Raw genomic sequence first — 26,068 nt, 5'->3', positions numbered from 1 at the left:
CCACCGCGCACTATATAAAAGCTAGCAGTATGAAGGAGAGATCTTTGTATAAAACCTGATTAGTAATGTTAGTTTTTAGAGTTGTTACTTTTATAGAAAAAAAATACATGTTTTTATTTAGTCCTGCGCGGTGGGCGAGGCGCCGCGTGCGCCTGCTACGTCGCACATCACATTCGTTACTATGGAATCACATACAAGTAGGGACTTACAGTTACTATGTAGCCAAACATCTGCTAACAAACTAGTATAAACAAAACTAAGCATGAGACGGTAAGCTCTATCGCGGCGGCGTAATTTGTTCGAAGCAAACCATGTGTATACCGCACATTGTATATCAAACTAAACGTTACTACGATATGAATTCACAATATGTTTAGGAAATATTGACATGTGACACAGACAACCACTTCACAAGTCGCGCCGTTACCAACGGTGCAATAAGACACTTCAACTGTGGACTTAAGTATATTAAGTTAATTGAAGAAATCGATTTTGAACCTTGCGTGGTCGCGACGGAAATGTAGAAAGATATAAGACAAAATTTGTACACTGATACCCTCACACCCACACACGCCTCGCTCTATTGGCACTCGACAGCAACCAACATCAGAAAAGACAACTCCACGAAAAGGTAAAAATATTGACGAAACAATAAAAAAGGAATGAACACTTAATTTTTAAGTAGATATGTTAAAACAGACTGAAATATTGCAAATCCCGATTTTAATATCCAGAAAACTTTTCCAAAATTAACAGAACAGATTTGAGAACAGATAACAAATGTTCACTCACGGCACCCAGCCAGGTATCCGACACGCGACACACAGGTCACCATAAGCCGCACGCCGGGACGCGCTCTCTCTGCTCAAATTATACACGAGCTACTAAAATATATTAAATATTAAATTAATCGTCGTATTATTGCACGAAAAATACTTTTTAATTTCCGTAAAAATATATGCTAGAAAATATTTCCGGGTGGCAACCCTGCCATCGATATGTAGAGTGATATTACCGATCGATATGAAAGTCCGAGAGATCGCGCGCCCCGCCTCGCTTCTTAACAATGCCTGACTTCAATAGAGGAAGTAAAATGTGAAAGCTGCCACCGAGTTCCTTGTATTCACTTTTCCTTTAGTTTTTTCTTAAAGATACCGCAAGTGGCCACATTTTATTCCCTCGGTCGTACAACACTAGGGGCTACAAGGAGTAAACTAAGAAAATTGCAACGCTAGGTACGCGACGCGCGCTGCACCCCGCCACGGCGACGAGAAACCACACGCGTAACAACGGAGCGGGACACAAACAGACTTACTAACCTACTAATAAATGGCGCCACTGCTCTAGTGTAGACATTCACTGACAGAAAGCTCCAGCCGTTGACCTTCATGTTTTGATCACAGCACTTAGTCTTCTTCTACTGTTGCGGGAGTTATGAGGTGGATTACCAACCTCATCAACCCTGGTGTTAGGGGATACTTGATGAGTTTAAACACTTTGCCGAGCAAAGTGGCGACACAGCAACCTGGCCCCGATAACAGTAATGTCAACACAAAACTTAATTTTGCGTGCACACACTGGCGAGCAGAATGAAACGCCATCAAACCGACAACAATCCACCAGTCGGAGACTTCTCCTGCAGAGTGTGCGGTAGAGTTTGCCGGTCTAGGATTGGCTTGCACAGCCATGAAAGAAAGTGCATTCCTTCGAGGCAATGACGTCATAAATCGTCTGAAATAGACGTATAAGGCCAATGATGATGACAACTGCATTTACAATGTCACTTTTGAATACGAGCGCTGTCCCAACGGCGTCCATTTATTAGAAGGTCAATGACCCCACCACAACGCGCCACACGCGCGTGCGTACAAACTTTACAATCGTCCCCCTCAACATTAACTATTAACTCACATACAGTATAAAGTGTGATACAAACGCTAATTCACCTATAAGTAACTGGAAGCTACACGGCCATCGTCCGTGTAGGGTACGTTGCTCGGACATCACAGCACGATCACATACAACTATATGTTGACCCCACCACTATTTTATACTACATACTACGATGAAAACAACATATTGCACACAAGCCAAGAGAGGGTGGGCAGGCGACGCCGAATTGATCACGGATCATCGGGAATGCGAAGTAAGCTCAATTGAACGCCCGTCGGCACAACGTTGGAATATTCAATGAACGATGACTCGATGCAAAAATCACATTATCACTAAATTTCAATAAAGTGTGAAAACAGCGTAACGATTGGACCACGATATAAAGCCAAACATAATTACAACGACGACGCGCGGCGCCCGAGGCGGCGACGACCTGACAACTGAAGGATCACGATGCAACTCACTCGGCCTCGTATTGCGTGTCTGAACATCAGCTAATGCTTAACTAACAGGCACTCATATTTTGGCTAATCTTCACAATCTATATTCTATCCCTGTTTCCTAATTCGATTCAAAAACAGTTCCATAACATTGCAAATATTTTGTAAGTATGCAATAATATAAATGTATTAAATATGTTTATTTCAAATGGCGGATCTCCGATAAAGAAACGTGTTATTGGTAAAAAATGTCTTCTCTAACTTTTTTCCGTCGAATTAGTAGACAGGGTGTAAATAAAATATTTCATTTCATACTCGTTTTTATAACGAAGCAACATACATCTCTGCGTGTGAAACAGTAACGTATTACAACTAATATGAATTAAAACATGCCGTTTCTTACTCTCTTAATTAGTTTAGTTCGTGTTAAAAAGAAAGGGCGATATATCCTTAAGATTTACAAAATAACATTCGAATCACAGTTGTTACAGCCCAAGTAAAATGGAAATAATCGTAGACTCCATTCAATTATTTATATTTATTTTTTTATCCACCCGGTATAAAACATTTCATAGATACTTTTTAGTAAAAATAATAGTGACGCGAAAAAACATCCGAACGAATTCTACCTTTATTTCCATGAGACGTGAACCTTATAAAAATCCAGTCGCAATACAGAGGTCTAGCGGTCGAGGACAGTCTATCTACGCGGCACCCACTCGATGAGGGTCAATCAACTGTCCGCTGCGGCCGCGGGCGCGGGGTCGTCGGCTGGGGCCGCGGCGGGGGCGGGGTCGGGGGCGGGGTCGCTGGCGGCGGGGGCGGGGGCGGGGTCGCTGGGGGTGGGAGCGGGGTCAGCGGGGGTGGGCGTCGGGTCGGGGGCGGGGCACGGCGGCTCGTCCATGTTGGCATTAACGATGTTGGCGATGAGGTCGGGCGCCATGCCGGACATGGCCGTCAGCAGGTTGTTGGCGAGGGACGCACTGCCGTCCGTCTCGAGGCTCTCTTCCAACCGGAGGTTGCACATATTCTGCTCTAAGTCTAGGTCCCGTGTGTTCGCATCTGGAAATGATTTTTTTGGTGTTTGGTTTGTGGAATGTAGGAGCATTTAATGCGCTAATTCTGTGATTTAATAAACGAACACTTCCCTTCGGGATATTAACATTAAAGACCACACTAAATACGACTCTTTCTGGATAACCAGAGAAACTTTTCATAGGTATTCAGTGTACGGGACCTGACCCTTTTGCAATAAGGTATTCTCGTAGGACTCTAAAACTTGGACCCTGTCAAGAAGATCATCTACAAAAACAGAAGGAATCGAGTTTTAAAATGAGCGTGGTTCTCACCAGTATCCCCCGCAGTGTCGCTGCACGGCCAGAAGGCGTTGAAGTCCTGCGCGAAGTCGCTGCCCTGCCCCGAGGCAGCGGTGGGCGCGAAGGGGTCAGCGGGCGGCGCGGCGGGCGCCAGGCTGAACTGCGCCCAGCCCTCGCCCCCCGCCGCCGCGCCCACCTCCCCGCCAGACTCCCACGCTGCAACCACCACACCGGATTTGATACTCACACTCCTCGCGTCGCGAGGTTGTATATTAAGGAGATGATAGTTTTATTTGTAGAGGTTATGCAGCAAAACTATTCTTTGGTGATTAGGGTTTCCACCAAAGCGGAGAGCAGAGTGAGCGAGACGTGTGGAATCCACCAATCACAGCCACCCTTATGTCAGGCGTTGCGCAAATGGGAAAGAATTATAATGTCCTCTCGCTCAGACGAAGCTAATGATAAAATGATATTATAAAATCGTGTTAAGAGAGGAGAAAAAGATACAAGAACAAATATCATTATCTTAAGATATCAAAATCAAATAGCAATAACAAATAAATTCTAGCTCAATAGGCATTTAATAAAATAGACCATTCGACTAGACCCCGTCAGCAATCAAAGACCTCTAAACTTCCGTTTCGTACTTCAGAACATACTACAAACAAACATACGTCAAATGAAGATATTTAAGAAATAACACAAACTAGCTACATGCCTGTATCCCCAAGGGGGTACGCAGAGGTATATAAGAGGTATGTAAAAACTTTTAGATATAAAATCTCGTTTAACTACAAAGTCAGAAATCTCGACTAATAGAGTTTACTCCATACCATCTCCGGTTGTTGAAGGAAGACCTGTACCAAACCAAATATCAGCAATTGTATTCATGATATCGTAATCAACTTGCGCACACATACCGCGCAGATTAGCGATGACTTTAACCATGATGTGACATTCAAGAGCATAATGAAGAAGGGAAGACAGGACACTTCATAAAAAACAACTCGTTTTACACAGACACTACACATTGAAGTCATCGTACACGCGCATCTGTGTGTGTGACGTCTGACGACCGAGGTTGGGGTGAACCTAGCTCAGCCTCTAGTGGGGAGCGGAGGTTTTCCGTTCTATACGTAGTATTGTTCCTTATTGTATGGTATGATGTAGGTAGACGGTCTAGAGCGCTGCAGTATGGCTGCCACATATCTATACAGGGTGTTAGTGACATCGTAACGAATACTGAGGGGGATGATTTAGATCATGATTCAGAATTTTCCGTCGCAATATTCATGTTTTTTTTTTTAGTTTTTTTAAATTATTTTCAATTCTATACTTTTGCGATGGAAAATTCCATTTGATACTAACTCAGAATAATAAGCTGAATCATCCCTCTCAGTATTCGTTACGATGTCACTTACACCCCATACATAGCCATACAAGTACATATGAATGTTAGTGACACCGTAACGAATACTGAGGAGGATGATTCAGACCATGATTCTGAGTTGATATGAAGTGGAATTTGCTGTCGGAAAATTCATGTTTTTTTTTATTATTATTTTCAGTTCCATACTTTTGCGACGGAAAATTCCACTAGTAGGTAAGTCAGAATCATGGTCTGAATCATTCCCCTTACTATTCGTTACGATGTCACTAACACCCTGTGTGTACAGATACCAGTTATACTGATGTCATGCGTCAGATCACCTAGGAGATGGTTGGATGATATAAACAAGTATGCGACATGTGACATGCAGGTAACACGGAACCGCCGGTTTATGAACGAACTACGAATAGCCGAAGTGAGGATATGTAGACATATACGGCATCCTGAAAATGATTGCTGCTAGACCGGACTGCTTAATCCAACGGCACTGGATCGAAGTAGCTATGGGTATAGTAAATAAGATAAAATAAGTAAATAATTAGATTTTAAATTAACAATACTAACATAGTTTATTAAGCACAATTGTTATTAACCTACTAATAATCTATGGACTGTTATACATATTTGTGTTGGTCTGAAATAAACGTTATATTATTATTTATTATTATTATATATATCCAAGTGTTTCTGGGCTGTGCCATTCTACTTTGAAAATGAGAAATACAATGATCAACGATAAAGACAATACTGAACACAACGATGAACGGACATGAACATGGAATCATTTTTGTGGCTCAACAATGACGCAACGAAAGTCGGAGGGCGAGGGGTGGGGCTTCGACATCATACAGTCAATATAATAAGCATTAATGTGCCACCAAGGCCTTTATTGCTGTCGTATAAAGGTAGAAATGGCGCACGTCTATTGTTATGTCACTTATCGGTATGTCAACTTATTTACGAACGCAAGTGGGTAGCACAGACAAATAGCGACATAAAGTCATTAACAATAACGTGCGTTTTGATTTTTGTGTACAAATATTTTGCTGCTGCGAGTTTGTTTTGTTTTGTGTGAGTTTTGGTGTCAATAATCAGCTGTAGCGAATATGAAGAGACTGCTTCCATGTCTATCTCCGTTGAACGGAACCCAACGATAGAGACAACGAGCAGGCGAACGTAGTAGAAGACAGTGCAGCGGAGTACTCACGCGAGACGGCCTGCAGCACGTCGTTGACGTCGTGTGCGCAGGCGCCGGACACCACCTCGTCGTCCAGATCGGGCGAGTCCTCCCACATACTGCAACGACAACATAGTTACGTACATATTTATTTATGGACCTGGTGGTATGACCCGTGTCAGGGGCCTTGGACGGCTCAATAACAACCCTGACACCAGGGCGCATGACGTCAGGTAAGTGTCTAAAAACACTTAAACAATTTTTTCATGCATTTCGGAACTATTTCAGAGGAGTATTCATCAAGCGGTCAGTATTAAATTAGTAAAAAAAAATTATAAAAGTGCAACCAACGCCGTTTATACATAAACAGCCTATGTACGTCCCACTGCTGGGCACAGCCCTCCACTCAATCAGCCGGGGTATACACACTACAGATACTAGTACTAATTGCACAAAGAACAGCATTAAAAAACAATGTTAATTATTCAAAGCAACTGTAAACTAATGAATACTGACTCGTCGTCGAACCGCTGGCTGGCCAGCTCGAGGAAGCTGCTCTTGGCGCCTGACATCTGTAACACATACGATGTAACATTACTACCGTGCAACGAGGTTACGGGTGTCAGTTTATGTATGTATCTAACTTTTATTTAAGTGCATGTGTGTCATACAAACATGTCAACAAGCAATAAGGGTGTAGCGGACCCAACTAGTTGGCCAGCTAGTTCCGCCCACATGCAACAGATGGCGCCACATTCAATAATGCAGTCTTCAAGCAGTCGTGAAACGCGATATCGAAGTTTACACAGCGAGACGCATATACAACTTCCAATATAACACTGTTGGATCGTCGATCCCTAGTCACAATACCAACTTGTGGCTAGCGGGGTACTATGCTCAGTTCGGTACCCCGAAAAACATCCTTTGGCGGCAGCACATCCTCGCCGCCAAAAGTGTATGATTCACACTTATTGAACCATACACTTATTGCAGTTAATGAGCAATAAAGTGTAATAAATGTGTATGTGTGTGTGTGTGATTGTACCTTATCCTCATCGGCGCCGCCCTCGCCTCCCTCGCCACCTTCCGTGTTCAACTAGGAAACAACAACATAACACTTCAAAATGTTATCAACAGTACAATTATATCTGAGAGATAAACACCTAGGGTCACAAGACAATTTATACATTTATTAAATGTGATAAATAAATATGACAATGTGTGAACTATGACAGGATGGAAACAAATGGAATTCCACAGTTTCTGCTTACCTCGGTGGGAAATAAGCGTGAATTCATGTTGTATGCGAATATTCAGAAACTCTACTTGTCTGCAATCTATTCATGTATGTAGGAAAGTAAAGTATGTAAGGATAATGAATGGGAATTTGATTGTTTATGGTATGAAAGGAGGATGGTTAATGAATGGGACGTAGTGAGTTTTTAAAAAGTAAGAAAGGAGAGTATTTGGTGCGATGTCGGACGGGAGGGATGATTTCGGTTTTAAAATATAAGGTGTGTGTGTGTATAAAAAAAGTAAAGACATTTAAAAAAATATCCGAGCTATTTCATTATCCCACATGTATCTATCCTGTTCTGAAGGTTGCGTGGCAGACATCGCTTTTAGCGATAAGGCGGTCTTTGCTCACCTTAATACAAGTTGTCTTGTAAATAAAGTGTTATATATTATTATTACTACCTATAGACATACAAAGTTTAATATTATAAAGTGGAGTTATAATGATAGGGCAAGGCACCTCTCCGACGGCGTCGATGTTGATGTCGTCCCCGAGGTCGTCCAGCCCGCCGCCCACCATGTCGTTGAACTGCAAACATACATCACACAATACAATAATATCGTTTTAATAATACTTCAATTGCATATCTACTGACAATCTGATAAACACAACAAGTGCTAGATATCAACTCAAATAATATAATAATCAAATTGACAAAATAATTAATCTATAAAATAAATGCAAGTAATTATTTGGTAGCAGTCTAGAAATAAATGGAAATGCTATTAACAAAAATATGAATACTTTCTTTACTTAACTTTAATGACTACATCAAACGAAGGCTACAAGAGTTTATAAACAATTTCGCTATAATGTTATGAACGTTGTTGGTGTTTGAAAATAATTAAAACTTCATGAAACCTACTATAACTTAAGAGCTACTAACAAATAACATTCAAAGATTGGTTACTGCACTAATTGCTAGTAAAACACAGCCGATACATTTAGCGACTAATGTGTAGTAAAACTAGTAAATAGTAACTAAAACATTGTTTTAAGTTTACGCGGTTATTATCATAATTAAAACACATAACAACGGGTTCTTACCGAATTTAAAATAGGGATATGAGTTCAGATGGATCTGAACATTCCGATATCAATTCCGGTAGAAAATTATGGATCTACCTACTCCACTCCAATCTCATCAGTCATCCCGTGATCATGGCACTTGCAACAGTGTCGAAATATCGGGAGTCTCCCTATTTTAAACGCGGTAAGAACCCGTTATTATGTGTTTTAATTATAATAACTAGACATCCACACTCACTTCGTAACCGGCTTCCATTGTGTCAGCCATGTTCTCTACCTACAAAGGTAATGGGCTCTCGTCATTTACCAACATTAAGACATGTTTTTTGAGTCTGATGTGATCCGCTGACGTCATTCTATTACGTACTTTCACTAGCGGCTCTATCTTTACGCCTTTGGTGTTGTGAGTCAGTGAGGCAGTAAATAATATTTCGCATCGTATCTACGCGCGATTTCACCAGAAGAAATACAACACATTATGTAGTATTTTATAAAGAACAATTTCTATTAAATTCTATTTAACGGATAAATGAGAAATCTATCTTACCTCGTATATATTTTCAGAAGGATAGTAGCCACCCTGCAAATTGAAAACACGTTAGAAACAGTTTACTTCCGTAACAATAATTATAAAGATACAAGAAAATAAACTAATACCATTACACAAAAAGGCCACATAGAGACAATTCATCTAAGGAAGCAATATTGCAATAGGACATTTGCGCATATAAAAGTAAGTGCGCAATGTCAACTAATGTCAAATAGCAATATTGCTTTCTTAGATGAATCGTTTCAATGTAGCCTTTTTAACAGGGTGGGTGATACTGACGAGCGGTGTGTCGTGCTGCTGCAGCAGCGGCTTGAGCTTGTGTTCGAGGAAGAGGTCGTAGCGGGCGAGCAGCTGCGCCGGCAGCCGCAGCTCGCCCATGGCCTGCTCGTCCAGCGCGCGCCATATCCAGCGCAGCATCAGCACCACGTGGCCCATGTAGCCGGCGCGCGCCACGCCCGCCCTGCAACAGCGGGCACCCGCCACTCGCGGTATCAAGCGCGCGCCCCTCGGTGGACGTCAAACAAAACCTCTGCGGAAAGGCTTGTTCACGCTCATCTACGACATGCTTTAGGCGGTGAGCAGACAACACATTAAAACACCGGCTACAAAATTACGCGGACGAAACAGCAAGGGTTTCCGATTTCAAAAAAAAAATGTTATAAGTGCTTCATTTCAGCACTGAGCAAGAGGAGAGATTAAGTAGATGTGGATCGATATAACACAAAAAAGAAAAGGCCTAAAGTAACTCCCTGTGGTGCACTGGAATAAACCTGCGTTTAATTAGTTGTGTTTGTATTTAGATTGATACATCCTAAGATTTAACATAATGAGTAAAATTATACAATTAGAACGCGGTAAATAGAAGTGTTTTAGTCCATAGTTTTAAATAAAATCTTACGGTTAATGTTATCAAAAGCTCCACTAAAGGCCATAAAATCTGTACTCACTTTTTATTTTCATTTTCTTCGAACACGTCCATGAGACGTGTAAGCAGATCACATTCTATTAGAAGCTGAAACAAAGAGAGGAAACTTTAAATCGTCGTTCCACCGAAGTCAGAGCAACCAACTAAAAGTCTTCAAATGCAGAGCTTTTCTTTTGAGACAGATCTGTGTAACGGATTCTATGGTAACAAATGTAGTGTATATGTATTTATGGATGTGAAGAAATATACAATATGTATTACTTCCAAATTCAATATCAATAATAAACGAATGTTTGCAGTATATTAGTAAGGGAGCTGTTACGCAGTAAGTATCGTAGATGTGCGGTGTGGGCGCGTGTGGTATACGTACGTGGTTGGCGTACTGCGTGCGGTAGGCGCGGTTGTTGAGCGCGTGCTTGACGAGCGCGTACACCTGCGCGTGCAGGAAGTTGTTGCTCGGGTGCTGGAAGAACAGCTCCACCAGCGTGCCCGGGGTGCCTGCGCCGGGACAACACTCTATGTCAACTCAACTCTCAACCAATGCATTTATGCCCATTTATTTATATTAGAGAAGCCATACACTTTTGAGTTACAATACTGTTTGTGACATACAGAAATAGATAAGAAAAAACAGTAACTTTAACAAAAGCTACAGTATTAGCTTCTTTTATAGCGAGGTCGGGATTTGAACCCCAGCTCTTGTACCGGGATGAGTACGGCAACCATTGTGGGTTCGCATCCCATCCAAGTGAGAATTTGTAGATCTTTTGTCATAAATAGTCAATGTATATAGTTAAGACGATATATGTAGTTACCGAGCGTGATGATGGTCTGTGGCACATCCTCCACCTCGGACAGCGCCAGGTGCGCCAGCAGCGCGCATACTTGGACGCGAGCCAGGCCCACGCGCCCGCTGCAGCCTTCTCGTTGCTGGAGCAATAAACAGCAGTTCATTAGAAAGAAAGAAAAAACATTTAAAGGCGCCACAATACCAACTTTATCACAACAGAAGGATACAAAACAATTGTTCGCATAACATAAGCTCACAAATTATATCCCAATTGGGATAGTCACAGGTACATCCATCGCAAGATGAACTAATACCCACACCTTAGGTGCTGAACACGTTAGGTGGTGAGCCGTATCGTCATCTAGCGAGCCAACTGTGTTAGTGAAAACAACAATACACAAACACTTAACATGAGAGTGGAGGGCGTCCAAAAAAATTAAAAAGTTATTCATTATATCATCATCATCAGGCTATTAACGTCCCCACTGCTTGGGCACGGGCCTTCCCTATGGATGGATAGGGAGATCGGACCTTAAACCACCACGCGGGCCCAGTGCGATTGGTGGTTATTAACGACTGCTAATGCAGCCGGGACCAACGGCTTAACGTGCCTTCCGAAGCACGGAGGAGCTCGAGATGAAAACTTTTTTTTTTTGTGGTCACCCATCCTATGACCGGCCTCTGCGAAAGTTGCTTTACTTCAACAATCGCAGACTGAGCGCGTTTACCGCTGCGCCACCGAGCTCCTCAATTATATTAAATAGGCCAAATTCAATAAGGTAGTTGACTGGCTTCTGAGCCAAAAATGAATAAATGAATTATTAATTAACAATTAATTATAAAATGCCTATCCAGAAATAGAAGCCAGTCTAAAATGATCAAAAAACAAGCCCATTTTCCTTTTTGACTTATTTACGAATTTTAATTAAGAATTGCGTAACATTAGTACGATTTTTTACCATAACATGCTTGATCAATATATTTGTATGAAATATTTCCTTGTAACGTTATAACGTTTTAATGTATACATTGACAAGCATCTATCTCTCTCACATTTTTATATTCAAAACAAGTCAGCTCTGGCAGGGTCGCCATACTCAGTAGTAGGGGTCCTTGTCTCTACGCTCGTGCGTGCGCACAGTGAGTGTGTTTGTATGCGTTACTGACATGGTTAGTGTCCCCGGGCCGTGTGTCGTGGGTGACGAGTGCGGCGTCGGGCTCTTGCAACAGCGCCTGATGCAGCAGCGGCAGGTGCGGCGCCACCGCCAGCTCCACGCTCGTCCTCTCCGCCGCAAAACCCGCCCCGCCCCTGGATGATACAATCACTATTGTTACTCAAATCAACGAGCACCAGATATGACTGCAAGTTCTCGCTATGACCACTTTTTAAACTTTAATAAAATAAAGGGCCTAATATTGAACCCTGAGGTACAACTGCTTATTTACTATCAACAAAAATACTTAGCCGAGACTAAATGAGAGAAAATGGATAAAAACACATACAAAATAATAATTGTGTACGTTTTCTATAATTTGAGAACGCGACATGTATTGATAGTCTAGGTCAATTAGCAAAATATTATGACTAAATCAGTCAAACGCTTTAGATGAATCAAACAGGGGCTTTTTAAAATGATTACCGTAAATATATGGAAATACATGGAACATAACACAATGGTATGTACTCACAGGATGGGGTCGGCGGACAGCAGCGCCAGCAGCACCTGGCAGCCGTGCACCACGGCGGCGGGCCGCGCCGGCGCGGCGCTCGTGAACATGCCGCCCAGCAGCGCGCGCACCCACGCCTCCGACTGCAGCCGCGACACCAGCACGCACACCGTGCGCAGCCTGCAACACGCCGCCCCACTGCACTACCTCACTGCACACGCCTCCCCCCGAATCCACCGAACGGGGTATGGAGCATACTTGAAAGAAATTTTCAACCTGCCTCCGACTCAACGACTATTTGCGTGTGTTAAGCGGGACTGACGCGGTGATTTTACATTCCCTCTGAAGGAGCTCTAGACAATGATTATCTCTGATCTCCCCGCGCGTCGCTAGCGGCACCTACCTGGTAGTGCAGCCCTCGCCGGCGCACCCGTTGAGGATGAGGTCGCAGAGCAGGCCGGCCGCGTTGGCCGCCGCCACCGCACGCATGCGCCGCGCCGCCTCCTCCACCACCTCGTCGTCCACGCGCGGGACCACGTCCTCTGCCGTACTCGCTGGGGAGGCGCCGTCCATATTATAAACGAGCAGATATTGCAATCCCGAAATAAATTGAATTTAATATATTATGTATAACATAAAATAAATTAATAATAAACCTATATACAATATATGAATTAATTAATTTATTTTCTACTATTTTAATTAGAATACTGTAAAAGACATTTTTTTCTTTTTTTTTTTCAAAATAAAATTCACTTGTAATGTACCTGCCTAAAAAGAGAAAACTAACATAGTGGACACCTCAAAAATAACTCATAATCTATCACTGACCTTTTCTTGTTATCATATTGTGTTATCTTATGTAAAATAAATTATTAAATAAATTATCATCTCCTTAGCATCCGCTTTCTCCCAGGGTTCGCTTACCTAACCTGAAGATTTACAGGTCCGGTTTTTTAAAGAAGCGACCGCCTGTCTGTAATTATTAAATAAATAAATAATCAAAACTTACGTTTGTCCTCTTCTTTAGCATCTCCGTCCTCTTTATGATTAAGGTCAGGTTTCTCACTGAGTTCTCTCTCAGCCTTCTCTGTGTGTTCTGTGTCGGCGCTGTGGTTGTGAGCGTCGGCCCCCGCCGCCGGCCGCAGAGGCTCCGGCACATACGTCCCGCAGATTATCTGGATCAGACTCTCCAGGAACTGGTGCTCCTCTAACCACTGCAAATGACATTGTGTTACTGTAATTGATTCGTTAAAAATATGCAAATACAAAAATGTGTATGCATTTACTAGTAGAAAAGTTGCCAATTCTTGGCTGAATGTGCTGAGACCGATGACAACACTGTAATATCTTGTAACACGCAACATTCACGAATAAATATTTTTGTATTTATATAAAGTGTAATGTGTGTTTTAGTATAATCAGGAAGGCATATAGGGGGCATACAAAAGGTACTAACAATATGAAAACATTTGAACTATAAAAATAATAGTAGTAGCAGTAGTGGTGGTAGAATAGTAGTTTGGATTTAGGGCATAAATCAAAATGACATTATGTCAACCAATACATCGAATTAATATAATACTACTACACTTATACTTATTTATACTTTCCAGTGGGGACTTGACGAGATATGAAGTTCAGATTGATGTGAAAAAATTACGTCAAATTTTCTTTACTGGACGATAAATTAAATAATATAATAATAATAAAAAAGTTTATTTAGGTAAAATCTACGATACACATGTACATATCAATTTCTATGTAGCCTTATAAGATAACAATAGTCAACCTGTCACCGCCGACAAGCAGTGACTATATATTTTTACACGCAGGTCAAATGAATCAGTGCGTCGAAATGTAACGAATATTTAATTTACTGATAAGACAATTACACAGCTGTCGCACAATTTGCGTGGCCTGAATATTTCGTAGAATGTTGACCTCAAGCCAAACATAGATTTATAAACGATTTTTTTTTTATATTAATACATAAAACGAACATAATCAGGGCAGTATAGACTGGATCTGTTATAAGTTTAATGAGACACTTTTACGTCATTAAGCGTTATTCTATTTACTTATATAAAATATTATGGTAAATGTAGAAAAATAGTGAAGGAAATAAAACTTGAAAGGAACTTTATGTTCAACCAATACAAGTAAAAAGTACAAATAGTCAATGGATTATGAGTCAGTATGTGTAATGTGGACCAAGATGAGGGCAATCAATAGCACAGGTGGCGTCACAACCAGCTCATTGGTTCATCAATAACAATAGCTACAATGCTGTAGTCATTAGGAAGTGAGAATACTAAACAGTTCTGACCTACATATTTGATATTATAATGTATTAATCTGATTATTTTCTTTGTAATGTATTAAACATGAACAGCAGATTGTTTTGAGTACTAACAATTTAAGATACATGAATTTAAAAGATCATGTTGACTAACATTAACATTTTAGGGTTTTTATGTATTCTATTACTTTGGACTAATAGGAGATAAAGAAGAAGTCAGATTAACGTTCACGCACTGCACATTTATTAGATTCTTTAACAATTGAAATAATTATAATTAACAGGCTACTGACGCGAGTGGAGGGAGCGCGGTATGGGAAACAACTGGTTGGCGCCGTTGCGCCCGTACAGAATTGCTGACTCCGATTTTAGGAATAATACACTGTGTGTCCCTACATCATTCCCCCTCCATCTCCAAAATTTTCATAAAAAAAAATTTTTAGATTCTAACATTTAAAAATCAATTACTGAACCCTAATTTCTCTGAAATTCAATGCGCGCAGCAACGTAGTGCCCCAGCGCCTATCGCTAGCTGCAACTTGACACCTGCGATCAGCGCGTCCGCCTATCGCACGTATACAAGCGCATGCTACCTAACTATTATAACACGATGCAATTTACAATATTTATCTAGGTTAACTATCCCTGTCGTGAACCTTAAAAAAAATATACTTAATTACTAAATTTACTTACTATTTGTATTATATATTAATAGATATTAATAGAGGGACACTCGTACATTGAATACAACCATCGCTAAAATGTGGGAACTCGCTCCGAAACAGGGTGCGCTGTCGCTGCTACCGCTAGGGCACCCCTTTCCATTGACGAAACCATGTCCATGACTATGGCAGACCTGGCCTGCTGACCACAACGCCTGCATCCTTTGGACATTAACACTAAACCCACGATGACAATAATACAAATTAGAAAAACACTAAGCAGTTCCACCTTCTTCTCCATAGTCGCGGTGGCGTTGGCGTCGTTAGCTCCGACTTGAGCTATAACGACTTCCTCATTCTTACTTTGCGGATTACCCATAATAGAAATAATACTCATCTGGTTAGCAAAAGCGACCAGATGCTGCAGTGTCCGTCTATAATATTAACACAAAAATCTTTTAAACTACTTAAATACTAACTTTTTTGCTTACTTCAAAATTATTTTAAACCTAGATATTTTGTGCAATAATTGCTCAACATAAGAAAATTCCGAATTAACATTTCTGCATTAGACTTTAGAATTAACAAAATTCATTCTTGAACCAGTTTTGATCTGAACTTCGTACCTATGCTTACCACCGGGCGATATAGTAAACAGAGGTAAGTAGGTTAGTATACACACGAGCAACTATACACACAGGCAAAAACGATTACGCTATTACATTTCAGAGTCAAATGTGTTTGTTTAAGTATATTTGGTTTACGCTAATTTATTCTAGAAATATGTTATTTTTATGCTCATCTACTATCTAATTCTAACTCTAAGCGCTTAGATTCCCCATAGGGACATAATATTTTTTATGTCGCGACATGTACCTACAAGAATATTAACTAAAAAAAAGATTTCACAAGTGTCTCTAAATCTAACAGGTGGCTTCACTACTCTGCCACTTTTAGTTACCCTATCACTAGTTCTTTTCGAACGGGATTCATCATTTTTTTCCGATTCCGTAACTGGCGTTGTCTGCTCGTTTGTTTCGGACTTATCTACATCATACAAATCCACATAGTACGCAGGTTTTAACCTATCTACCGAAACTCGTACCTTTCTGTTCGGTAACTGTATCAAAAACACTTTTTCATTTCGCTTTAAAACCTTATATGGCCCATCGTACGTAGGCTGTAATGGCTTACGTACGGCGTTATTTCTCAAAAATACAAACTGAGAGGTACGAAGATCTGGATGTACAAATATCGACTTTCTATTACTATGTACTCTATTAATAGGCTTATAGTTACGTATTGTCTCACGCAACTTATTGACGTCTACACAAGAGTCACTTTTCCTTGCATTGTGTTCGTAAAAGTCCGACGGTAAACGTAACACTCTGCCGTAAGTCATTTCCGCGGCACTGACACTGTTATCACTATGCACTGCGGCCCTAAGGCCTAACAACACGGTTGATAACTCGTTAATCCACGAACTCTCGCTAGCGCTTAACCTCGCCGTCAAGGACACCTTCAACGCTCTGTGCCATCTCTCTATTGCCCCGTTGGCTTGCGGATGATAGGGCGTTGTACGCAGTTTGTTGACACCTAACAGTTTCATCAGTTCTCCAAATAACTGACTCTCGAACTGTCGACCCTGGTCTGAGGTTAACTTTATAGGACATCCGAATCGCGAGACCCAGCCGTCATAAACCAACTTCGCGACGGTCTCGGCAGTGCCGTCCTTCATCGGAAAAGCTTCCGGCCAACGCGTTGCTCTATCAATCATAGTCAAAAGGTATCTATAACCGTCTTCTGTAGTAGGTAAGGGACCTACTATATCAATGTGAAGGTGTTCAAATCTATCACATTCCTGAAACATTCCAATCTCCGACGTAGAATGACGGTTGACCTTCGCTCGCTGGCACGGCAAACATGCCCGCGCCCAATCACCAACATCTTTGTTCATTCCTGGCCAGAAAAATCTACTCGCCAACATCCGTCGGGTTACTCTAACACCAGGATGACTAAGATTATGTACTGAGTCAAAAGCAGATTTGCGAAACTCCTTGGTTAGATATGGCCTAACCGTTTCTGTTGACGTATCACAAAATATAGTTTTTCCGGTATGCGGTACAACTATTTTCTTCATAACAACGTGACTGCCAAACTCATTACGTTTCAAATATTCATCGTTCTTCTGAGCTTCTGCTAACTGTGCATAATCTATTGTAGTTGGACTACATACTGTTTCTATGCGCGATAAGGCTTCCGCAACAATGTTGTCATTACCATTTATGTGACGTATGTCGGTAGTGAATTCGCTTATTACTGTCAAATATCTAGTACGCCTTGGCGTTTCTTTCTCCGGATTAATTTTCGAAAATGCGAAAGACAACGGTTTGTGATCAGAATAAACTGTAACCTGACGCCCTTCAATCATGTTTCTAAAATGTTTAATACACATGTAAATAGCCAATAATTCTCTGTCATAGGTTGAATATTTCTGTTGCGCGTCGGTTAACTTCTTGGAATAATAACCCAACGGCTCCCAGTGACCGTTGCGCTGTTGTTGCAAAACTCCTCCAATACACGTGTTAGATGCGTCCGTCATTAATGCTAACGTAGCGTCTGCACCCGGGTAGGCCAACCTAACGGCTTGGCTGAGGCTCCGCTTACATTCGTCGAATGCCTTCTCGGCATCCTGAGTCCACACAATGGGGGTCTTATCTTTCTTCTTTGCCCCGTGTAGGTATGAATTAAGTAACGCCTGACTTCTAACTGCGCCCGGAATGTGTGGGCGATAAAAATTAATCATACCTAGAAAACGTCTCAACTCCTCGATCGTTCTTGGTTTTGGAAAATTTTGTATCGCAGCAACTTTGTCATCTAAAGGCTTAATTCCTTCAGTGGATACTTCGTGCCCTAAAAACTCTATTTTCTGTTGACCAAAGGCACATTTGGACACATTAATCGTTATACCATACTCATTCAATCTTCCTAAGACTTGACGTAGATGCTTTTTATGCTCCTCTTCGTCATCGCTCGCTATAATTACATCGTCTATGTATGAAAACAGGAAATCGAATCCTGCTAGCACTGTATGTTTCATGAATCTCTGGAAGGTCTGCGCTGCATTCCTAAGCCCGAAACACATCCGAGGAAACTCAAATAGGCCAAACGGCGTTATGATAGCCGTTTTCTCTACATCTTCTGGAGCAACCGGAATGTAATGGTAGGCTCTATTAACATCAATTCTAGAAAAATATTTCTTACCAGCCAAAATGTATGTGAAGTCATGCAGACGTGGTATTGGATACCTATCTGGCTTGGTGATGGCATTCAAGGCTCGATAGTCTCCACACGGTCTGATGTCGCCGTTTTTCTTCGGGACCACATGGAGAGGGCTCGCCCAGGCGCTCTTGGATGGGCGACAGATACCCAATTCCACCATAGTCTGGAATTCAGCTTTCGCCTTCTTGTAACGATCCGGAGGTAAAGGGCGTGCGCGAGCTTGCACAGGGGGTCCGTGTGTTTCGATATGGTGAAACACTGTGTGATTTGCACTATCGCGGAATGAAATCGGCTTGGTAATGTCTGGGTACTGAGATAAAAGTTCACTGTATGGATGCTTATCGTCCACTGTTTTAACCGTCACTGCACTGCTTTGTACAAGCGAAGCAATAGCCTCTAATTTAGTCGCTCCATCGATAAGTTTTTTTGCACGTAAGTCAACTAAAAGTCCGAAATGAGTCAAAAAGTCCGCTCCTAAAATGGGTTGGTTCACTGATGCTACTACAAAGTTCCACTTAAAATCTCTTCGTAAATTAAGATCGATGTTTAACGTTTTAATGCCAAAAGTTTTGATCTCAGTGCCATTAGCTGCGTATAATTTATAGTCCGACACGTTATTATCACACTTAAAAGTTTTTGGTAACACTGATATGTTTGCACCCGTGTCCACTAAAAAACGAATTCCGCGCCGCCTGTCCTTCACACAAAGGCGGTTAGATGGCTGAATGGTACAGACATCCGCCTCTGACTGTACCCCCTCTAGTTTCCCTGTTTCTTCCAGGCGCAGGGTTCCTCACACCTGGTGGCTCGCTCCCTATAGCGGAAGTGGAAATGACAGAGCCAGTTAGGATTGTTCTCATTTCTTCGCCTACTGTTTGATCTGCGTGAGCCGCTTCTTCCCCTGAAATCTCGGCGCCCTCGCCCGCCTTGATGTCTGAACCGTGGCCTGGACCTCTCCAAATCTGTCATCCGGATGTTAAGTTTGGCTATTTCTGCCACTATCATGGCCGCATCTGACGACAAAGGTGGCGCGGTAGACGTGGAAGCTCCCACCGACTCTACCTGTGCCGCCCGCGAGGTCTCCAACATCTTGTCCGCCAACTCGGCTAGCTTGCTAAGATCCTTCTCTTCCACCACCGTCAACACTCCTCTGACCCAGGATGGCAAAAGGTTTTGCCACAAAATCATCAGCGTGGTATCAGGCACTTTATCTTTAGCTAACTGCCTCATACGTCTCAGTAGGTGGCTCGGCTTTTGATCGCCGAGCTCCATTTCGCCAATTAACTTTTGCAATTGTCTACTTTCTGATTCTTCGTATATTTGTAATAGCCGGTTCTTCAAGGCCGTATATTTTCCGGTTGCAGGAGGTGAACTAATAAGATCGGTAATTTGAGTGATAGTTTCCTTATCCAATTTTGATAGTATGACATTATATTTCACTTCATCACTAGTATTTTGAGGTAACAGTGTTGATTCCGCATGTACAAACCAGGCTCGTGGCTGATCAGTCCAAAAGTTTGCGATCCGATTAGATATCGAAATTACTGCTAAAGGTTCCACTGGTGGTGGTGGTGGTGGGGGTGGTGTATTACCCGGCATCTTTCACTGTCACTATTATCACTTAAAAAAAACACAAATTAACCTTTTAAGGCGACTAAAATCGCGTGTGCGCTCCCCCGCTAGCCTGTAGCCACGCGGCAAATAGGCCCGCGCCGCGTGGCGAGTTGTTTCCTGATTCAGCAGATTTAAAAATGTTCAAATTCACTCTAGGGGTCACCAGTTTAGAGTTTATATGTATTCTATTACTTTGGACTAATAGGAGATAAAGAAGAAGTCAGATTAACGTTCACGCACTGCACATTTATTAGATTCTTTAACAATTGAAATAATTATAATTAACAGGCTACTGACGCGAGTGGAGGGAGCGCGGTATGGGAAAAAACTGGTTGGCGCCGTTGCGCCCGTACAGAATTGCTGACTCCGATTTTAGGAATAATACACTGTGTGTCCCTACAACATTATTATTGGTTACCTCCTTTTTTGAAGTTGGTTAAAAATAAATAATAGAGTGAATTTTTGAAAGATTTTTAATATAATTTCGGTAGCACATTTATGCATTACTTTCTAAAGCAATTAGGTACTGTCGCTTCATACTTATAAAAATATGCTGCTGAACAAGAAAAAGCTTTCAAAAATTCACCCAACAACAGCTGTTGACGTAACAGTACCCACCTCCATAACAATCTTGTTGAAGAGATCGTCGAGGCGTATGAAGTACTTGAAGGTATCTGCGATGGCGGAGGTGGCGAGGTGCCGCAGTAGGTTGGGCAAGAAGTCTCGCCGCGACTTGAAGAAGTCCAACACTCGGAGGCACACAATGTGGTACAGGTACCAGTCCTGGCACCACACAACACATGATACCAATGATATTACCACCTAAATTGTATCTATTACGAGTTTTAAAAAATGTAAAACTATATAAGTGAATAGTCACTTAATAAAGTTAATTTATAACTATAAGTATTTAAGTAAAACATTGATGATGTTTACAGCATACACTTAATTTTATTTTAAGTTATACCTGTGATTTTGTTATGCACCGAAAAGGGCAACGACGACGTAATATTGGCGTAACGTAATAAACAAGCTAAAAATATATGATACACTGTGCAAATATGTATATTTTAGGCAAAAATCTGAAACAACACTTTTCAAAATTTTAATGATGGCATATAACACAACAGAATTAAATAGACAGCACAAACTCATGTTTTATTCACTCATTCATTGGAAAATTAACAGCTGTCAATCATGCCCCTTTCCCTTTCAGCGGATATAAAAATAACAGATATACTTTAAATCAAATTACGTTGTGGTTCTACTGGAATCAGCACCATTATATGCATTGTATACAGATGTGATCATGGGAATTCAATTGAAAATGTATAGTTAACTTGCTAACAGACTAGGGTCCAACATTTTTATAACCATAAATTTCCATGTTAAATATATAAAACTAATCTTGTTAACTCTACAAATGAAAATAAATAGTCAATATTAATAAAATAATACAAGGGATATCTACAACATTCATTATCATCATGAGTTCTCCTTGTCAGCAATTAAAATGTTTCATTTCACCGCTTCTTCTATAAACCAAAATATATCCTTCATAGACAAAAGTTTCAAATCTTAGTATTCTACATTTTTATACATAACATATCTATTGTTTACCTGTTTAGGACTTCTTTCAAGCAACATTTCAACAGTCTTGCTGAAGTATGACGCTAATAATGGGTTGAGTGGAGGTTCCTGGTTGATGAAGTCACAGAGGCGGTTCATCTGCACAGTGTCCAGCGACAGCCGGTCACTGAGTATGGACAGGTCACTTGTGAGGACCTCACATGCAATGCTTGCATGACGGTACTGTGATGCCAGCTCCACATTCTTTGGCGGCTCCTCTGTGATCAGAGTTATCAGCTCTGCCAATACTTCTGGTTTTGTCAAGCTGCAATTGTATTGAATCAAAATAAAGTAAACATGTCATTAATAATTCTTTATTTATTATATAAATTACATCAAAATAAACTAAAAAGAAGTCTACAAATAATGAATACTCTTTATTATGTAGACTTTGATGATACAAGATCAAAATATGTGTAAAGCAAATAATAAACAGCCTTTTTGGGTATTAGTAGTATAAATTAAAGAGTAAAAATATTTTGTGCATTTAATGTAATGAGGACACTCACAACTGTACCAAGGCTTTGTTGTCAGCTTTGCACTCCTGCAGGATGTCATCCGCCTCCAGAACTTGAGTCAGAGATACATTCTACAACAAACCAGTACCAAAACTCAAACAATACCAATTTACACCACTCTTCAACACACACTATTACATTATAATGCTGCGACCCCTGAGAGTCTCGACAGCTAAACAGAGACGTAAATAGTTAGAAATCACCGCTAAACTTCGCAGACAACCACTCATAACCATCAATTTTTCAACAAAATACGTACCTCTTCCTTGAGAAGAAATTTTAACTCTCTGACTGCAATATAATTACCGCTCCAAAACATAATTAAAATTAATAAGTACAAGTGGTTTAATTATTCTAAATCCATAGAAAACTTATTATTTTACAGATTTCAGCGTTTCTCCGATAAAAGTGCAACGAACGATCCGTTTTCTTTTTGACAGCAACATGCGATGTTGCCAGCTTTCACAACATGACATTACACGATTAAAGGTCGCTTTACATAACACGATAAAAAGTATTTTATATACATAATAAAAGTCATAATTCTATGTCCAACCGGTCCGCGGAGGTCCGTGTTGCTCTATGATGTCCAATCTTAGGTCTTTGTTCGTCTAATTTTTAAATCCTACTAGAAACGCCACAAAAATGGAATTTAACACTGAGAAATTGAATTTAGACTTCCTTAGCCCATGACCCCTGTTAACATTCAGACAGAACCTAATGACATGTAATTCGCTTTATTTTTTTAAAAAACTAGCTTATATTGTACGTCTCAAGGTTCTCTTTCGTTACAATAAGAGTTTATGAGGAATTAAAAACACCATATAAAAATAGTTGAACATTTTATTTACTTTATTAATATAGCTATCGTTTTGCCTGCAATAGCTGCATGGCCAGCGCCTCCGCCTCGTGTACCGATAGGGACGAGGAGATGTCCTCTATCTTCTTCACCTTGCGCGGTTTCACGCTCTCCTGAGGGATGCCCCTGCTTTCCACCAGCTTCCGTTTACTAGGCCTGGAAAATTATACACAACAATATACAAAATAGTAATTGTTTGTAATGTCTGTTGAAAAAAAAAGGATTTAGAGCTCACCTGTGGTATTTCTCTTCGATTTCTGACTCTTCACCTATTGATGACTGATCAGCAGTCATCAATCTATTATCTTCTTGGCTATTGTCATCACTATTACTACCATCTTTCTCTCCATAAATTTTGTCAGGATCAGGCAACCAAGACAGGTCAGGTCCATCAGATTCTGATTGTGATCCAAAGTCATCCTTTTCTCCTTCCTCCTCCTTCTTTTTATTTTTCAATTTACGTTTCTGTTCCTTGTGTTTCGCTTTAACTTTCTCTCTAAACCTTTGTTTGTCATATTTGTCTTCCTCCTTCAAAACTTCTTTAGCTTTTTCAATATCGATGCCTCCAACATTTTCATTAATAAATTGTTTGGCTAGTTCTGACTTTACATCTCTTTTCTCGTCATCAATAGCTTCACCTTCATCAGTAAACTTCACTGTAGTATTCACTTTGATTTTCTTTTTCAATATCTTTTTGGCCACAGCTGCCTTTGTAAGTGGCTTTGCCTTTTTCTTTGACATAATGTTTTGTTCTTCATCAATGGGCGTGAGCTCTACTTCCACATTTGCTTTCTTGACTTTCAGGAAATCATCTTCATCACTATCTTCTTCATAATGAAAATCTATTTTAGGGATTTCTTTTTTATTTTTCAGTTTCTTTTCTGGTTTTCTTTCTATTTTTTTGGTTTTTGTGGGACTTTCATCTTCTTCTGCTGCACTCTGATCAGAGCCCTCATCTTCATCAACTTTAGCTTTTAACTTTTCAATAACATTGACATTGTTTGCAGTTGCATCTTCCTGTTTCTTTGTTACATTTTGTTTCTGGTGATTATGCATAAACTTTATTCTAGGAGGGACAATCAAACCCAGAGACCTAGCATAGGCATCAGTGTCAAGTAGTTGTATGTTGAATATTTCTTTATTTTTCATCAAGAACACTGACTTGACATAGTTTACAAAAGCTCTTTGAGCTGTCTGCTTGAGGTCTGTGTTATCAGAAAGCAATGCTTCTATTTTTCTTTGTGGGGCAACTACTTTAGAAGGATCCACTGCTATTTTGTTGATGGGTATTTTTCTTTGAGTTAAATCCTCCACAAACTTCTCCTCATGAGGCAGCAACATCAGCAAACCTTCTCCTTTGCCAAATATACCTCTAGCAGTCCGACCAGCTCTGTGTATGTATGTGTCCACATCTTCAGGGCAGTCCATCTGTATCACCCAGTTAACTCTTGGGAAATCCAAGCCTCTTGATGCCAAGTCAGTGGCAAACAGCACCACATTGGATTTCCTGCAAAATTCATTATAAATTTTCTCTCTTTTCTCCTGGTGGAGACTTCCATAGAGAGCCAGTAAGCTCACACCAGGTCTCAGCTTACAAAACAGGTCATATGTGTACTTAACTTGTTTGCAGGTTGCCATGAACACAATAACTTTTTGCTTCAAATGATTCTTTATGAAGGACCATAGAATGCCAATCTTTTCATCTATTTCACAGACAATGTAGCTCTGTTGAAGAGACTCTGGTGTAACTGTGTCCGCCTGTTCATGTGGAGCCACATAGGTTGGGAAAGACAAGCTGAGCCTTGCCAGGTCTTTCACAGATTTTGTCTGAGTTGCAGAGAATAGTAACGTCTGTCTTTCAGGTGGCAAGTTCTCTATAATAGCATTCATAGTTGTCTCAAACCCCATGTCTAAACATCTGTCAGCCTCATCCAACACGAGTATCTGCAGGTTGTCACAGTTGAACAGCGGGTTTTCATCCATATGCTGCAGCAGACGCCCTGGAGTGCAGATCAAAATGTTCACCTGGTCCATCCTTTTCCTCTCAAATTTCAGGTTCTGACCTCCAATAATGAGTCCAGCAGAGAAGTCATGCAAGTGACCAACCTTCCTCAGAGTCTCATAAATTTGGTATGCAAGTTCTCTTGTTGGCGATATCACCAATGCACCAACTCCGTCCATCCTGGTCCATTTTTTACAGAATAGCTTTTCCAAGATTGGTATCAAGAAGGCCAATGTTTTACCAGAGCCAGTTTTGGCTGCTCCCAGTATATCCTTCCCCTGAAGAGCGTATCCAATAGCTTCTCGTTGTATCTCAGTTGGGGTAACATAGTTGTTTTCCATAAGACCTTTCAGAGTTTTTTGAGATAAAGGGAAATCTTTGAATGTTTTTATTTCATCAGGAACGATCTGAAACACCATTTAAATAAATACTGTTAAGTAAATTTAACTGAATTACGATAATCATGATACTTTAATATTAGTGTTTACCTTTTCATATTGAGCTTGCAAATATTGTATAGCCGCATCCTCTTCTACGCTTTTCTTCTTCCTAGGTTTGAAAAGTTTATTACCATTCTTCTTCTTTCCCTGATTTTGCTGAGATTTAGCTTGTTGTTTCATTTTGTTTTGCATTACAAAAATACGTAACCTCACTTTCCCATGCTCACGAAAGACATGAATGAATGAAATGTCAAATGAATGCGCTTTTTTGGCACGGAAATCATC

The 26,068-nt window shown here is 40.7% G+C and overlaps 3 protein-coding genes across 3 annotated transcripts; all 3 read right to left on the bottom strand.

The window, feature by feature from the left end:
* Nucleotides 1-3,066: 3,066 nt before the first annotated feature.
* LOC126371580 (serine/threonine-protein phosphatase 6 regulatory subunit 3-B) lies at nt 3,067-22,912 on the bottom strand. Its single transcript, XM_050016902.1, has 20 exons — nt 22,742-22,912; nt 22,474-22,553; nt 21,956-22,229; nt 20,954-21,118; nt 13,488-13,692; nt 12,879-13,029; nt 12,497-12,655; nt 11,975-12,116; nt 10,833-10,947; nt 10,388-10,515; nt 10,040-10,104; nt 9,372-9,552; nt 9,090-9,122; nt 8,781-8,819; nt 7,973-8,041; nt 7,262-7,312; nt 6,733-6,788; nt 6,247-6,335; nt 3,683-3,865; nt 3,067-3,395 (listed from the first exon to the last, which is right to left on the bottom strand). Exons 1-20 carry the CDS (start codon nt 22,799-22,801, stop codon nt 3,067-3,069), a joined length of 2,574 nt encoding a protein of 857 aa, XP_049872859.1. The 5' UTR covers nt 22,802-22,912.
* Nucleotides 18,543-20,502, bottom strand: LOC126371427 (uncharacterized). The gene has a single exon (XM_050016710.1). It carries the CDS (start codon nt 20,318-20,320, stop codon nt 19,481-19,483), a length of 840 nt encoding a protein of 279 aa, XP_049872667.1. The 5' UTR covers nt 20,321-20,502; the 3' UTR covers nt 18,543-19,480.
* Nucleotides 22,913-23,307: 395 nt separating the features above from the next.
* LOC126371430 (probable ATP-dependent RNA helicase DDX10) lies at nt 23,308-26,029 on the bottom strand. Its single transcript, XM_050016713.1, has 3 exons — nt 25,832-26,029; nt 23,577-25,750; nt 23,308-23,497 (listed from the first exon to the last, which is right to left on the bottom strand). The coding sequence occupies exons 1-3, from the start codon at nt 25,973-25,975 to the stop codon at nt 23,347-23,349; spliced, it is 2,469 nt and encodes an 822-aa protein (XP_049872670.1). The 5' UTR covers nt 25,976-26,029; the 3' UTR covers nt 23,308-23,346.
* Between the last annotated feature and the right edge of the window lie 39 nt (nt 26,030-26,068).

The sequence above is a fragment of the Pectinophora gossypiella genome, chromosome 12 (genome assembly GCF_024362695.1).
Source record: "Pectinophora gossypiella chromosome 12, ilPecGoss1.1, whole genome shotgun sequence".
Taxonomy (NCBI): domain Eukaryota; kingdom Metazoa; phylum Arthropoda; class Insecta; order Lepidoptera; family Gelechiidae; genus Pectinophora; species Pectinophora gossypiella.
The sequence above is the reverse complement of the archived record's forward strand: the minus strand, read 5'-3'. Positions and strand labels throughout refer to the sequence as shown.

Excerpts from the sequence above, each read along its gene's own strand:
- LOC126371427 (XM_050016710.1), bottom strand. The coding sequence starts at position 20,320 with ATGCCGGGTAATACACCACCCCCACCACCACCACCACCAGTGGAACCT.
- LOC126371580 (XM_050016902.1), bottom strand. The coding sequence starts at position 22,801 with ATGTTTTGGAGCGGTAATTATATTGCAGTCAGAGAGTTAAAATTTCTT. Across the intron at positions 10,948-11,974 it reads GGCCCGGGGACACTAACCAT|CAACGAGAAGGCTGCAGCGG; the intron begins GTCAGTAACGCA and ends TTATTGCTCCAG. Across the intron at positions 9,123-9,371 it reads AGCAGCACGACACACCGCTC|GGTGGCTACTATCCTTCTGA; the intron begins GTCAGTATCACC and ends TTCAATTTGCAG.
- LOC126371430 (XM_050016713.1), bottom strand. The coding sequence starts at position 25,975 with ATGCAAAACAAAATGAAACAACAAGCTAAATCTCAGCAAAATCAGGGA. Across the intron at positions 25,751-25,831 it reads TGCAAGCTCAATATGAAAAG|ATCGTTCCTGATGAAATAAA; the intron begins GTAAACACTAAT and ends ATGGTGTTTCAG. Across the intron at positions 23,498-23,576 it reads ATCGAAGAGAAATACCACAG|GCCTAGTAAACGGAAGCTGG; the intron begins GTGAGCTCTAAA and ends ATAATTTTCCAG.